Source organism: Tigriopus californicus, chromosome 8, assembly GCF_007210705.1.
Source record: "Tigriopus californicus strain San Diego chromosome 8, Tcal_SD_v2.1, whole genome shotgun sequence".
Taxonomy (NCBI): domain Eukaryota; kingdom Metazoa; phylum Arthropoda; class Copepoda; order Harpacticoida; family Harpacticidae; genus Tigriopus; species Tigriopus californicus.
The window spans coordinates 9971565-9987993 of NC_081447.1; the positions used below are offsets into that span (position 1 = coordinate 9971565).

General features: G+C 40.3%; 2 protein-coding genes across 2 annotated transcripts in view; one reads left to right on the plus strand and one right to left on the minus strand.

Annotated features, from left to right (window-relative positions):
- The window catches only part of LOC131884464 (SET domain-containing protein SmydA-8-like), a 17519-nt gene extending 4621 nt beyond the window's left edge, over nt 1-12898 (minus strand). The window contains exons 1-3 of the mRNA XM_059232254.1: nt 12640-12898; nt 9120-9234; nt 6927-7195 (exon numbers count right to left, since the gene is read on the minus strand). Of these exons, the coding sequence (XP_059088237.1) occupies nt 6927-7195; nt 9120-9234; nt 12640-12794 (539 nt within the window). The 5' untranslated portion in view covers nt 12795-12898. The remainder of the gene's footprint in view (nt 1-6926; nt 7196-9119; nt 9235-12639) is intronic.
- A 740-nt stretch (nt 12899-13638) lies between these two features.
- LOC131884877 (uncharacterized) overlaps nt 13639-16429 on the plus strand; it is a 3555-nt gene continuing 764 nt past the window's right edge. The window contains exons 1-2 of the mRNA XM_059232771.1: nt 13639-14812; nt 15349-16418. Coding sequence (XP_059088754.1) covers nt 15366-16418 — 1053 coding nt within the window. The 5' untranslated portion in view covers nt 13639-14812; nt 15349-15365. The remainder of the gene's footprint in view (nt 14813-15348; nt 16419-16429) is intronic.

Consider the following 16429-nt stretch of genomic DNA (forward strand, 5'->3'; position numbering starts at 1 on the left):
CAGGGTGGGCATTTCATTTTTGGACACTTTTGTCCGAATTTGTCCTAAAGTGTTCAAAATAAGGGTGGATGAAAATGCCCGAAAGTGTCCAAAAATGTCCAAAAATGCAAAACTTCAAAACCACAAATCTAAAGGAAATTCTACTTGAAACATATATTTTACTTCAAAAATTGCTAATTGATGGTTCCAAAAGCAAAATAAGTCGTTAAAACCTTTGTCATATACCTCTAACATACCCAAAAAAGATATTTGAAAGACAGGTTTTTTAACTCCTTTTATCTGACCTTAGACAGCAAGCAGGGAGCAAAGCTTCCCTTTAGTAGAATACAGCTGGTGCAAAGCATTCAAAATCTGGAATAGCTAAAGATTATAGTTTGGTCATATAGCTTCATTCCTTCATCATTGTTAACTTTTTTGCAACAATTTTTTCCTTTGATTTGAAATCATCAGTTATTTGGGATTTCCTTTTAAAAAGAGAAAATACTAAAAATTGAACATCATACCCAATTGCTAAATTTAATAATGACATATTTTTTTCTATATTTATGGTTTTTCTTCCATAAACAAGTTACTTTAGATATTGTTAGGCAAGTATTTTAGCTTTTACAGATGCGTTTGATGTCAGAAAATGAGAATCATCACTTTTTTCAGAAATATATTGCTGAGTTTTAAGATGTTTAATAAAAGTGTAATTCATTTACTCCTTGCAAATATAAAGAAATGTTATTGGATATTTGATTTACAGCTGCTAAGCTTTTTTAAATCTAAGACTTTGCTTTAGTTAAAATTACCCAGCCACCAAATGCCCTGATTGTAGTATGGCTTTGACTTTTTAACATTCAAAATATATTAGTGATATTTGTTTTGACTTTACAAAGTTGTATTGTAGCAAGATAATGAATTCAGACCTCAAAAACACATTTCAGGGTATATTTTGGAAGTTGAAAACGTTAGTGAAATAATGTGTCTGTTTTCTACAAAAGCTAGTTGCTACTTCATATTTATGTATTTTAAGAAAGCTTTGATTTTATTAATTACTGATTCCATTTGCTGGTTAACATCTAGATTAGGTAAAGAAATAACATAATTTAGGGTTTAGATGTTTTTGCTTGTCAACCCCCTTTTGGACAATTGTACTTATTTTTGGACACGTTTTGTCGCCTTTTGCTCACTTTTATCCATTTTTGTCCACGTTTGGACACTCTTGGACAATTTTGTTTACTTGGTGTCCAAAAATCAAGCTGATTCTCAAAATTGCCTACCCTGCTTTGTAGCCATCTTTGAGAGGGTATACCTTTTGATCCAGTTGTTCGATCGAGTTGAAATTTGACACACATGTAGCTGTAGAGACATGAGACCACTCTCATATAAAGGAGAATGCAATGCGTTTACTCAATTCCGAAATGCCAATTCTCCACCCAAGTATGCCGCCCATATTCGAATGGTTCCTGCTTGAACTTACCACCATGTTTAACACCAAAGAGGCTTTAATCGTTCTTCAATAAAGGCACGGATTACAGTCTCAGTTCCTTTGGCAAAATTGAGAAAGTACCAAGGCTGGCCAAATATTACAAAACGAATTGGCAAAAAATTCAGATAGTTTCAGGCCAATTTACCCTTTTTAAAAGAGTCAGTAACAAAATAATGAAACACCAAAATGCCACAGTAAGCTAAAATTCAAGGGCATATCAAAAAAGAAAGAGCACAATATTTGTCTGTATAAGAACTGTACCATAAGCATTTGGCAATATCTGGGCTGGTTGCCCCAAAGCTTCAAATTTCTTTCAATTGCCACGAGAAAAATGAAATACAAGTCCCTCTGTGGGTTAAAGAAGACAGCAACGGGTAAGCCATTTTGTTGAGGGGGCCCTGGGGTGAACTTTTAGTATTGTATGGAATTGTATAATTTCGTTACTTGTAATTTCGTTACTTGTAATCTCGTTACTTCGTACTAACTCCATTTGGTGATTTTCATTAATTTTGAAAGTCAATTTACATTCCCTCTAGTAAATCTCCTCACTGCCGTGCATTGAAATGTATGAAAAACCTCCATCTCAAAAGGCATCGCAGCGCAAAATCTTTATATTGCATATCATGCAAGCTCTTTTAGTCTTTGCCAAGTTTTTGACAATCTTTTGGCAGCTGACATATCTGCATCAATTAAAACTCAACCACTGGGCTCGACCCTCTTGTCGGAGAGAGTTCCAAGTCATGCTATCCTATTGTAATACAGGAATGAAATATGAAGATGAGCCATGACCAAAGTGAAAACCGTGTGAATGTTTCCGATTGTCATGCCTACATCGTGTTCGAGTTTCGAATAAGACGTGGAATGTGTTGGCAAAGGTTTGGAACAACCGGGCATGGTGTATGACATGTTGGAAACATTAGTCAGCCGTCCCCACAATGACTCAGGGAAGTGCACCTCACCATATTCCTATTGCATGGAGTGGGCAGATGCACTTCGGCACAAACGAAACCTTCTCCGGGGTGCCGTACTTCCAATGCCATACATGGACATACTAGTACGCACAAGCACGAACATAGACACATATCTAAACAAAGAGCTACTAAATAAGCGCTGAATTCGAAGCACTTGGCTGAGAGAGACCTTGGTGTCGACGATTATCATCCGATCTAATGATCAGCTTTAAGTACTCGACGGGGGAAATTAGTGACGGGAAGTGCGCCAAATATTGCCTCGCCAATCAGCACCCAAAGGAGTTAACGAATCTCTTTTCCTTGAGTTGTGTTTGTTGAATTGACAGGTGTCGAGAACTCTTTTTCTACCCATCTCTGCTCGGAACATCGAGCTCCTCTGGGGTTCTGCGGTCCGGTATCAGTTTGTACTCTGGACGGTTTCCTTCGAACTTCAACTCTAAAGTACGAATATGAGGGGAGGGAGGGAGGAGAAGGGAGCAGGAGAATAGAATAAGAAAGGGAGAGGCAGACGGAGGGACCGACGGACGGACGGATCGAGGGACGAACGGAGGGACGGCTCCCTCTTCTCCTATTGCAAATCGTCGGCCAGAAAGAGGCGAAAACGTCTTCCATCACTTCTTCTTCCCCTTTGCGGAGGACTTCTCGACGTGCACTGCATGCCATTACACTAGCACCAACACATTTGGAAAGCTCACACAGTGATCAAGATAGCTTCTTTCCCGTCAGTCAAGACGTTGTAGTACTGTGGGAGGGACGCTAATCCTGCATGGATTGTCCCCAATCAGTTGAAAAATGCCTTTCTGAAATCTTGCGTTCAAAACATCATGTCATGTTGGAGATGATAACTGGTTTTAAATATCATCTTCATTTTTCGAAATAGATCACCAAATGAATGCATACTGTATATATATTGATTGGGACTCTGTTTTCAGGCAGAAAGTATTTCTGGAAATTATCCACATACATTGACGGTAGCGGTGAATGGTGAGGCGGCAGTCGAATAAGTGGAAAGAGCGTGGAAGCAGGGGAAAGAGTGACGTCAGAGCAAGGCGAAGAAGGTCTTTGTTGCAAAATGGGGCAACAACTACCCAAGCTAAGAGGAAGGAATAGCGAAAAGGAAGACCAACATTGGCATGACTCCAGAGCCAATGCAAACTGGGAGCACACTACTACTACTGTACAAACAGTTACTCGAGATGGAATGAAAGTAAACCCGAATGGCGGTGGCTCTATTGGGGGCCCCTTTCGATTGTGCATGGCAGCCCTCCCGCATGCCAGTCCATCTCGGCCGCCACCTCCTTTGCTTTCCGCCCTCCTCCATACACACATCCAGTCCGTATTCTTCGGTTCATTGTCTACTTGAGACCCCACGGAGCCACAGCTCTGAATGAATTCATCAGTGTCGAAACTATTAAAAAAGTGTGTTGCGCAGTTTAGCAATCCTCCGTCACTTTTTTGTAAGCGGCTCATTTTGAGGCAATTTTCCTTGTTCGTTCAAACTCAATGGGTTTAGAAGAGCTCGTTGAACGTCGAGTGCCTCAATGGACAAGATAATATGAGGATCCTGGGCATTTCATACGTTCGTCAGAAGCTTTCCTCGCCTTCCATTCTCGCTCCATGTCTCTTCGAAAGTAGAGACAGAGTCCCATTTTTTGGCCACCAACGGGGTTTCCTTTTGCTCTCCTCTTCCAAGTGTAGAAGTGATACACTCCACTACTTATAGTACTACACGCAGGATGTTGGCCGAGCTACTGTAGTTCCTCTCGTTGGCTTTCAATTCAAGAGATTGCTGAGACAAAGAGACAAAATAATCTTCTTTAACCGTGGTGTCTTCATTAGCAAATGGGATATGCTTGAAATAAAACTCATGAGAGCTCATGGAAAGAATGAAATTGAAAATGAAAAGGGAACTTCTGCCCTCGGAAAGATACTGCCAAGTTTAATCGAAGTCGACTCGAAGTTTTATTTTCTCAATTACTTTTATCGATCAGACCAATTTGAATCTATTCTCCGAAACAATTTTGCTAACTCTTCAATATCCAACGGCAAACTCCATTGTTCAAGAGGGGTTTGGAGGGTTTGGAGCTTCGAGTAAGATTAACCACGCCTTTGAGCTGGGAAATTGGAGCCGGGTCTTCTTTTCAAACATAAAATGATTTTCCTATAATGCGAACAAAGCTTGAGAATAAAACAAGGTGCAACATTCGTTTACTATTCAACCGCAACAATGACTATGCTGGTAGAATGATAGGGACTGTATGAGGACAAGATCGTCGGCTACATCGGGATGTAAGCTGCCACATTTTGGCCTCTGGTGTCAGTCATCTGAGAATACTCTTTGATGAATGTACTCTTTACCACTCCAATCTCACCAAACGAGAACGAGGGACCAGATAATCATTCTTTCGCAACGTAGGTTGAAGATTCGGGTACAAACGTTCTGAGTTGTACTTACGTAGAGAAGCAGGCACTGTACCCAACCCACCCAGACTTCTCAAAGCTCTAATTGAACGTGCGATGTAACACTCATTACAATCGCATACACGATTTTCCATTTCTAATCCACCGAAAATACCTTATTTGATGGCAGTGTGTAAAAGCAGTCACCTTTTTATCAAGGAAAACGAGAGGAAAAAGTAGTTCAGCTTCGGTGTAACGAGAATGGTCGAGCGTGGGGTAAAAAACGTTTCGAGCATTTTCATTGTTCACATTCCCTTTTGTACGACAGAACTGATCGAAGCGATTGAAATCTGCTTGCTGAGCATTGTCGCCGTTTCTTCTATCGCACGTTTCTGCCCATCTCGACATGCCTTATACAAGTGAGGGGTGTGTTTAAGGTTTGGTCTCGATCACGGTTTCATCTCAGCTACCAAGAGGCGCAGCACAAAGCCAGGAATGCCACCATGTTTAGGTGTGGGTCCGAAAGCTCCGAAAGCGAACTCTTTCGTTGGTGATGATACGCATGGACCTATGAGGATGGGAGGAAGGGGAGATCCATGATTCATGGACTACATAACCGTAACAACGTTTAGCAATACAGCGTGTCATAGATGTGCATTGGCAAGTCCAATAAGTCACCTTGAAACGAGGTCAGCTTTTTCTCTTCTTCGTCCCAGGAATTGAGGAATTTTAAGAGCATGATTCTGAGAACGGAATGGTAACTTCGTGGAAGTCACATTCATTCATATGTACGTTCGATCGTGTTCTAGTGTACATTGAAGAGGCTTTACTGAGAATTGCGCCCTTCACTGTAAAAGCCAAAACCACTTCAAGTCGAAGGTGCATAGCATGCATTTGCCAAATCGTATGCTAATGATGTCTTGTGCTGGCAAAAACTTTCTAGCAACTGACAGGGTTCGGTTCCTGCAAGTGGAGCTCGAGAGGTTCCTGGGTCACTCCTGCTCACACTGGAGAACCATATGCCCCAAGTTCCCACCTCTATGGAAGAAAAGTACGACGAGGGGATAAAAGAAAAGTTCCCATTTTGTACTTGAATCTCAGATTGGGTTCACAGGGAACATTTGCTTGGTCCATCACGGAGGGTGTCAAACATATAACTTTATGTTTGAAATTCACTTGAGAGAGGGGAGTTCAAAATCTCATTGCATACACCTCGTATTCCCTCCCTGGTTTGCCAAACGAGATCAATCAGAAACTGCCAAGCATGACCTCTATGTGTGCTCATTTATGATATGTACAACTCCGGACAGCGAGCTCCCGATGTGTTCTATCATCCTAGGGTCGTTTGTACTTTTAAGATTCGCTTTTCCTCTAGAGTACAGACTTTGGAGCAAGGACTGCACAAAGCTAACAGCCGGGGAATGGTGGGGGAAGGACCGAAAGGAGGACGACGGACGACTACAACGAGGTAGAAAAAGAGAAAGAGAACTGAGGAAAGGGAGAAGGGAGAAGGGCGGGAGGGGGGAGGGGTCGGGTGCGGGGGGACTTTGATGTGAAAGACGGGAGGAAAAGAGCGGCCACAGGACGGTTGGAAAAATACCCCTCAGACGAATTAGGAACAACATCACACTTCCCTAGAGTACATCCCTGTGCGTGGCGTATGTGGCGCACTACAACAAACGGACCGTTCCATCCAGACATGTCCTCCCCTCCTCAACAAAAGCCCGTCCAAAGACGGAATGGAGGGTTTGACGACCCTTTGCCCTGTGACCATTAACCCCTCCTAGGCAAGAACAGAACTTTGTACGATGAGCGGAAGCACTGCCAATGGTTTTGGTACTTCACAGTCTCATCCTACTTGATTGAACAAAGATGATTCTAGAAGCGCTAATAAGCATCAACGGTTGAACAAACATTGAACAACTATTTGCCCATGTCTCCATTCCTGGTCATCTGAGCTGAGTTGAGCCAATAGAAAAAAAAATCAGTATGAAAGTTTCGAGAATGAAGTGTGCATACCATTAGAATTTGAAATCTCCAATCCCTATAAGATTGATCGTGTGAAGGTCCATAGTCTAACTTACGGGAATTTTTGTCTCTCCTGGTTATGATCCATCAGTCGGTTGACCATATTGTAGCCATAGGGTTTCTTTTGTTGGCTCAAGAGTAGTCGAAGAGGCAAGATGACGTGATAAGATTCCCGGTTGATCACACTTGGTCTGAAAACGTTCTTCTTTTCCTTGTTATGGGCCACAGACAGAATCTGACATTCTAGTTCGTGGTCGCAGTTAGTCAAACAATGGTCATTGCAAAAGGGATAACCGCAAGACGAGCAAAGGAACTCGCAATCCACCTGTACATAACATGCAAGAAGAGCCAAATTACATTTGATGACATGCTCAAGCAAAAGTGACATTTTCAATACCATTTAATTCACGTTATTAGAAGCACATGCTAGTGAACCACTAAAAGTGTCATGATGCTCTTTTTGATGGGCATTATTCCTCTGCAGAATTAGATATGTCAGATTTGGAAATCTCTCGTCACTGATCGACGTTGTAATATGAACATTGACATTGTCCTCGTTCAAACATATTTTTCGTCGGCTCGAACGATGGCCTCCATTCACACTTGGTTCGTGACACGACTGAGAAGTAAGAACGTATCATTTTTCATCAACCTCCCTCACGACAACGTTTCTTTTACTTGACCTTAAGCAAATAATAGGTTATCTTGAGACTCAGAAAAAGAAAGGTCACTGGTTCTTTCCAAAGAAGGAAAAACACGAGAGGCAAGTGATTGTGCGAATTATTGCAACTCAAATTGGCTCTTATCTAGCATGACTTGGTCCGGACTACATTTGCAGATGAAGAGGATCTTTACTGGCATCAAAATTGCACCAAAAATCACCCACATTTGAACATTTAATATGTAAATGAAAAGGCTTTATCATGAGAAAATGAATCATTTCATGACGTGAAACTTTGTTTTCATAATATAGTTTAAATTCAGAATGCAATTATAACATCATAGCTTCTTTTTTAGAATACCCAAAAATGACAAATTGGAACAAGCATGATTTTGATTTTGCTGCCTCATTAATGCCTTTGATCTGAAAAGCCAAAAGAACTATCCATGTGGGCGGCTGTTAGTGTGCACAGTGTTAACAATCTTTTTTCTAGGTTTATAGAAAGACGTTTGAAGTGATCATGAATAAAAGAATGAATTTCCTGACAAAACTTCCCCAAATTGACCGGATTTCAAGATGTTTGTTTTAAAATTACAGAAAAATCCAAATGGATCTGCCTGATGCCAAATAATTGTGTAGGTAATGGATTATTGAAAGCCGGCCGTGTAAGAGTGCATTCTTCATGATCCAATGACTAAATAATGTCTCACCTTGATCAGCATGGTTATCTATCACAAACAATGGTCAGCTAAGGTATCCCGACCCAAATCAAAAGATTGGGGCCTGTTGTTTTTCCTTACTTTAGGTAAAAAACATCGTACCTTTTTGCGTGAGAGTTGCGATTTTTTAAAGTTATCCCAAGCTATCAAAGACCAAACCTTTTAAGTTTCCGTGTTGGCCCCTTCCTACCTTCTTTTTCCCATTGTTCATCTCTCCCTTGCTCACAACCAAGAATCTCATGCTCAAGGTTTTGCTGAAATTGCAACTTGAAGGCGAGGAGACTAGGAAACTGCCCTAACCACAACGCCACGTCTTCTCGCATGATTGTTCAAAATATTACAAGAGAGTAAAGTAGTTCATTGATCATTAAAACAAAAGTGTTTCAAACAAAGCATAAATATTCATATCGGTTCAGAGCCGTTTTAGCCAAGAACTTTCCTCTCGTGGGTCCTACTATTAATTTGTACGAATGGTGAGTTAAAATTATAATCGGAATTGTTTCAGCACCTAAAAGGGACTATTAAAAAGAAGACTTTTGTTAGGAATATGGCGTTAGTTTTCCTATTCGTAATTGTGAAGTTCGAGAGACGTTATGCCACGTGAACTTTAGTGTTTAGGTACGGGTATTAAATCCGGCTTTCATTGCATCACAACTTCTTGCCAGGAGTTCTTTGTATAAATTTGCGACAATGTCTTGCTACCTCATATCTGTTTTCGTTCATGCCGATTTGTCGAACAACAGCTTTCACAAGAATACTGAGGTGCAACATCCATTTAAAAGAGAGGTTTGTGAATAATGAATGCAAAACGTTGCGGAATTCTTTCCTTCCTAGTGGAACCAGAAAACATTGTAAACTGACTTACTTACTTCTTCGTGACAGAAGAGGCAAATGGGAATAGTTTCTTGATTCGGCCCCGCCACAACAACTTCCTCTTCGAAAATAACTTCCCCTGGAAGTATATCCTTTGATGCCACAATAAATCTGCGAAAATAAACCAAAACTCTCAATTTGTTATTTTAAAACCAAGTACCAATACACAGGGCAGTAGTAACGAAATTACAGTAATCTCATTACATTTCAAAATCGGGTTTTTGTCACGACCTAAAAGAAACCAAAAAATACTCGTTACTCGTTCCTTTTTTCATGCTCTAGAGTGGCATTTAACTATTCGTTTCTCTCTTGACAACTGAGGAAGTCTGGAGCTTTTAGGTAATCTTAACAGAATTGTTCATTATTTATATAACATATATCCTAAAGAAGGAAGCTCAGGGTTGAAAATTGTGCAAGCTTTGAACATCAGTGAAAGTGTTTGTGGTTTCAAATCTTGTTATATTTGCACTGCTTCACTGCTTGTATCTTTTCGTTCAAATTTCGTTGAGCTAAAAGACCTGACTGAGCGAAATCTTCTTTTGGCTTGAGTGTGTTGAACCAAATTTCTCAACTCTCCCCATATCCACCCATGACTTTATTCTTCATAATTAGTTGAACTCAAGAAAAGATGTCAGTTTTAGATGAGAAATATCTAATTGACATGTACTCCAAAACAAGGTAATACGTATACATTTGAAACATATACTCGGTAAGTATTTAATCTTTGCAATTAAAAGTGTACAAACATTTAAGAAATAAACATACACACATACAAATCGCTAAATATTTGGAAAATAATTTTAAAAAATTATGACATACTGTCAAAGAATATCTATCATTTTTGACATGATTTCGAAGCTAGTTTCAAATGACAGCGAAAGAATAAAACCGACGTTAACAAATCAGTTTTCCTACGTTTGATTTTTCAAAAAAGCAAAATTGAATTTGGAGCGTAGCCTAATTTATGATACCTTAATTTTGTCTGGACTCGGAATCTCCACCCTGAATATATTATTTTGACTTTTCAAATATGCCTTTTGCGTCCCAAGTATCAACTTTCAAAAAAAGCATGAGGTATGTTTCCCCACAAGATTGATATTGTTGAAGTAGTTCAAAGTTTGAAAGGGAATTATTTTCCCATTTTGCATTTTCCCATGCAATTGCCAGCACATTGATTAAATATAATTTTCTATATTGGAGTCAAAATGGCAAAGTAGGTTAGATTAAGCTGGATTCAAGACTCTCTGGATTAGGTCTCACCCTAGTTATGGATTCAAAGCTTAAGACTTCGGAGGCCCCGTTCCCATCAGCAATGCTAAGCTAGCCGTCCCTAGCTAGGCAAATAAAATTATCAATGCTCATTAGCATAACATGTTGTTAAGAAAACTTTACATATCAAGACGTTTTGTAACAAAAAATATAACCTTTGATTTAGCAAAGTATGGTTTTGATAAGGCAAAAAACTGCAAATAATGTTCATCTAGAATCTTAGTGAAAGTATTGTAACTATTAACGCCATTACATTTTTTGACGAGTAACGCTTGTGTAACGAACGAATTACTCTTTTTGGCTAAAGTATAACTTTTGAACTTAAAATCAATCTTTGATCTAGAAATGGTATTGATTTCAGAATTCACAACGGATCTCATCAATACCCTACTGACAGGTACCTAATCAGATGTTTTGTTTTTGTTCCAAGACCAAGATGATATGACGGAGTGTTCCTCTCCATGAAAATTCTAACCTTCATTGTTCGCATCTGGAAAATTCAAATGGTTAGCCGACTTGTCTATGTCAAAATGCACACAAACGTGTTGACAAATGATCTGTTAAATGGAAATGCGGTCCCTGTGGTGTTAGACATCTTGTTCACAACCGGGATTGAACGTAGCAGAGAGGGTTTCATTTTTTCCCCTTCTCACATTTCTTATCTGCACACATCACATGGTTGTTGTTTAAACTACATGACTTTGAAAAAGTGTTCTTTTAACAAACGCATTTCATTCAACCTCGAATTGTTATTCCTCTTGTCCGACCAGGTCTTGCAAAAGAAATAGATTATTATTTGTTTGCTCAACAGAAAAAAATACCCATGGACATGTAAGTTCTTCATGCTGAGCTATGACAAATTCAAATGATTTTCCGCTTCAATAACTCTTGAGCAAAAAACACCCCCTGGAAAAGGATAAAATTCTGAGTAAATGTTTTTTATTCAACATGGCAATGAATGAAAAAAGAAGACGGACACCATTTGAATTGAGAAAGTATAAGAATTTGCCAAAGAAATGAAAGCACTGAAAGATTTTTTCTTTGTTCTGAGACACTGAGGAATTTGACTCGTGGAATAAATGGATTCACTTTGTATTGAACGACTACGTCCATATATTCTCCTATTCTCCTGAGGCTTGATCAGAATGATGAAAAAAATGATTTCCAACAGAGAACATTGCCTTTTTAGGTAATTTCAAATAGCAAAGCATGTAATCCTAAAATTAAATTAATTTTTCTTCTTTTCAAATGATTCCATCAGAAATTATTTGAGTTATGATTTATCCTTTTGCTGAATTGTTTCTAGCTCATCTTTGATCAAAAACATGTAAAATATGCTAAATTAACCGGAAAAATAACGACGTAATTGAATTCTATGTTAAGAATGATGAAAAATGTGTTATGAACTTAGATATTACCTTTTAGGTAACCCAGAGTATTAAACTTAATACAAACTCAAATATAATGTAACAAAATCATGATTGGAAATAAAGTGCCTTTGGCAATTAGGAAATCAAAGAGAACAAGTTTGCTCTAGCTCTTGCGTACTTCATGATAAAGATTAATACTGAAAAAGCAAGCTGATAAGACTTTAGTATGTTTTGGTTCTGCTTTTGCTTTATGTCATAGGTCGCATTGTCAAAAAATTGAAGAATGATTCGTCGGATTTATTTTGTGCAAAGTTCATTTGCAGATGCTAATGCTGGAAGACAAACATGCATTGCTGAAAACCATACATTTTTAACCACAGGGACTGATTTTAACAAACGAATGAACCTAGTCTGAACGGCCGAATTGATTACCCTGATATGCATTGAGTTTATTTGCCAAAGAACTCGATTATAATGACATGAAGTGGAAACTCATGGATAAGCACAAAAATGAAAACGCCAAAAAGTGAGAGTTTGTCAGTCATGGCCTTTAGAACATGACAAAAGGCCAAATCTAGCTCACAGATTCAAAGCATTTTCATACAAGGAAAATCGGCTCAAATTTCAAAATTTTGATCGACTTCCAAACATGATAGAATAAAAAAAATCATGAGCCAGATATATAAACTTGCTCGGCATTACTACGAAGGTTTGTCAGGCGTCACCGAAGTGGCAAATACGTTATAACCATCCGATTTACTCGAGGACAATGTCCACTAGGCAAGGCTGCTATCAGAACCCTAATAATAATGATATTATCCCACACACATGTGCTATTTGTTTATGTATGCACTCTTGGGAGGACTACGTCGTTTACCTGCCCACCTCGGCGGATTCCTTGATTCTAAACGGATAACAAGCGCTTCCGTCTTGAAACTCGTGAAGCCTTTGGTGCTCGGTCCCACAAAAGGCCTGCTCACATCTGGAACACGTGATTTGGGACTTCTCGCCACAGAATGTACACAAACACATGATGATGGCTTGCCGTGGAGTTGACGCTCACAAATTGGTGGAACAGGTTCCTTGTTAGAACGAACGAAGTGCTTTTACCGCTGAGACTAAATTTGCCCTCAAAGAAGTGCGGTCACGAACACTTCAACGAATGCTTTCTTGGCTCGAGGCCAAAATCCTCGAAAACGATGCCGGCTCAGTTCGGACCAAAAAAAAAATAAGAACACTAACTCGTTCCCCGAGCACTTTCAGCGGCTAAAGCATGAGCTGACGTGCGTTCAAAATTGCACCTGATATTTGCATTGCCAGATTGTGATTTCTATAATTGCCGACAGTTAACGGACAACCATGTGCATTTCCCTGCAGGCACCTACCACCACTTTAAGGCACAACGTACTAAGTTCACAACATGTGGATGGCAGTGGTAATGCCAACAATATCCTAGGCCCTAGTGTCTTCTCACTCAGTGTTCCTCATAAACCAACATAAAGGCCCTCGACCTGCTGTTCGGTGCCTTACCTTGCTGGCTTTTCTTCGAGAAGAGCTCTTACCGACGTCAGTAGCTCCTTTGGAATGAGGCACAACAACCGGCTTCATTCAGTTTTGCCTCGAGACGTCAACGAGGCAGGTCATCATAGATCACCATCCAAAGCCAAGAACGATTCTTATTTCCATCAAAGACTGCCCTTGGGCTGTTTGTTCACCGTTGAGTGATGACTTCTTGTTCATAGGTGACAAACTTTAAAGGGCTGCTCAAAGGTAGGCACGTCCAACTCCAAATGATTGAAATTTGCGGCTGTTAAACAGGATAACGGACTTCGGATGTTTCTATGAAGGCAGGCTATAAACATTCAATCTTTAGCAGAACCTTTGAATTTTGGTTCGCTTACACATGTTTACAGGACCAACAATCATAATTAAGATGTCTAAAAGTTCCCTGCCTTCATGATAGGGAAAAGCTTTGGTTTCAAAATATGATGAAAGTAACTTGAATGGAAATGAGCGAGGGTAATGATGACGACTTCATATGAGTACTGCACATTGCATACTTAGCTTAATCAAGACTTTGGAAGGCAAACCCCTCTAATTAAGGGTTTCCTCGCTTGGAAAACGAGTAGAGTAGAGCCGTGTAATCAAAGTTGACCTTGACTCTCTAACTACGAGCAAATCGAAATTGAACATTCTGGGTAAATTTACCAAAACATGGTTGCCCAAAAATAACTAAAGTTACGGAAAGAAGTGGACGTGGATCAGATTGCCCATCCATAGGTTGACAGAAGATTGAGGACTTACCTCAAACTTTCCAACATGTGCATACTTGTAATACAACAATAGGTTAGATAGATAAACGTTCCTCCCATGACATGGATTGCTGACGTAATATTTCCTACAAAACTGGTGAGGATTCAAAAACAAATATAAGCACGAAATGAGGTAAATCATCTGAATTGATCATGATTTGACGTTATAATGTCTACCAAGAAGTATTGGTGAACTCATAAACGAGTCACCTACATACGTATTTACTGTATGAATGTCTTGTAAATTAATCCAGCAATGTAACGAGAGCTTAACTTTGTTGGGTTTCACAATTTTCTTGGGCTCAACAGGGAAAAATAGAGGGTGAAAATAAATTTTACCAATCTGCAAATATTTAGTTCTGTTCCCATTATTCTTTCCAATGCCACCGAGGAGGAGGAGGGGGGGGGATCTTTATGTAGGTTAGCACTTGAACGTGAGCCCGCCATGGCCAGGTTTGGGACTGTCTTCATGTTGGATTGTTGATTCGTTCTTGCGCCTTCTAGCTTAAGACAAGGACGACCATGATATCGATGTCTCCATCAAGTCAAATGAGTATCGACAAGCCACTCCAATTGTCGTGCTCCTTGGGTGAGACCTGGAACAAAAGCATGAGAAGGTGGATTTCACATGAAAAGTCTCCCTCGTTTCCTCCCTCAAAATTTGGCAGATCCCAGTTGGATTTGCATGGCCAAACCAGGAACTTGGAACTATCTACAAAAATAGTACAATAAAATCAGGTGAGCGCTCCCGCCTTATCAAGCCCTTGAAGCGAAACCGCAAAATTTACTATTCACTTTTCGTTTCCATGTGGAAAAATATTCTGGGTGTATGAAAGTGTAAGCACAAATAGCAACCACAAATAGTGTATTTGGTTGGGTTGCATAAAATATAAAATGTACGGTCTCTATTGCCAAGTTGGGGGAAAGGGGTCAGTATATGGAACATTTCCAATTGTTATTCATTGCCGAGAGATACTCCATTATGGATTGATTCGCTTTCTGAATGCCTTTCATTCCTAAGGTCAATGTCATGACTTCTTCGGAGTTCGGAGTAGTAATGTAATTCTACCTTGAGCTGAGGGGCAGAGCCAGTCGTGTCAAAGAAGAATAGAGCGCACTAACAAACGAGTGGTATGTGCATAATACTTTAGGCCGTAATGGAGTTCCTCACGATTCTCACCCACTCGAGATTAGCACCTTGATCCATGGATTCCCAGGAGCGGAACAAACCGATCCCGGAACTACAGACTAGTTTTGTCACCTCATATTTTCAGATTGCCAATCGTTCACCATGAAGAAGAAACTCCGCCAGAAACTAAGGAAACTTGCCAAGTTGAGGGCTCAATTATCCGGTTCACCCACTGAGAGTAACGAAATGGACAAAATGGCCCATCCGCCCCATTCTCTTGCTTCTCCTCCGCCTCCGACCAATCTCAAGCTCAATATTCCGCTGCCAACTTCGAAGAAGGCCGTCTTTGATATATTTACGTTATCGAAAACGAATCAAATTCTTCAAGGCCATAGTCCAGCCATAGCGGATAGCCTCTCACCAATTCAGACTGCCAAGAGTAAACGAAAAGCCAAAGCGTTAAAAGGAGCTCGCCAATGGATCGAATTGGTCGCCTCCGAGCTCTTTTCCGCCCAAGTCAATGTTGTGCCAAAACCTGCCGAATTTAACACGGAATTGACCCCCGTCGATCCAGCCCGAAGTAGGTATAAATCCATCGACGAGTTTGGAACACCCCATGCTCACTTATGCAAACTGGTACGACAGCATCTGATTCAAAGAATCATCAAAAAACACGCCTTGGTCCAACCCCGAGTGAAAACTAACGTCACGGGTAAAATTCCCACCAAAGATGAATTGGATCAATGGAAGCTCAAAAGAGCCAGGAAGAGCGAAGAGAATCGAAGGAAGAAGAGGAAAGTCATTAGAACAAAGAAGAAGAAGTTCCCCTCGCGATTGAGACAATGTCGCACTTGCGGAGATTATCATTTCCGTCGTTATTGCGGCAATCGAGATCTGAAGATCAATCTCATGGTCAAGCAGATCTATCAAAAGACCGAAATCATCAAAGAAACCATGGCCGATGCTTGGGAGAAGATCGAAGCCCTGGAAAACGCCTACGAGGATATGCTCAATAAGGCCCTGCGGATTCAATCGAATCGAGTGTGTATCGAGAATCTAACGGGAGAGGAATACCCCGGCGAGAATCACCCGGGCCAATGCCCTTGCGCGGAACAAGAGGCCAAAGAGCAACTCGACCTGAAACGCCAAGAAGAACGAGCTCAGGAAGAACAACGGAAACGGAAGGAGGACGAGCTCAGGAAAGAGGGCGAGCGCCTCCGAAGAGA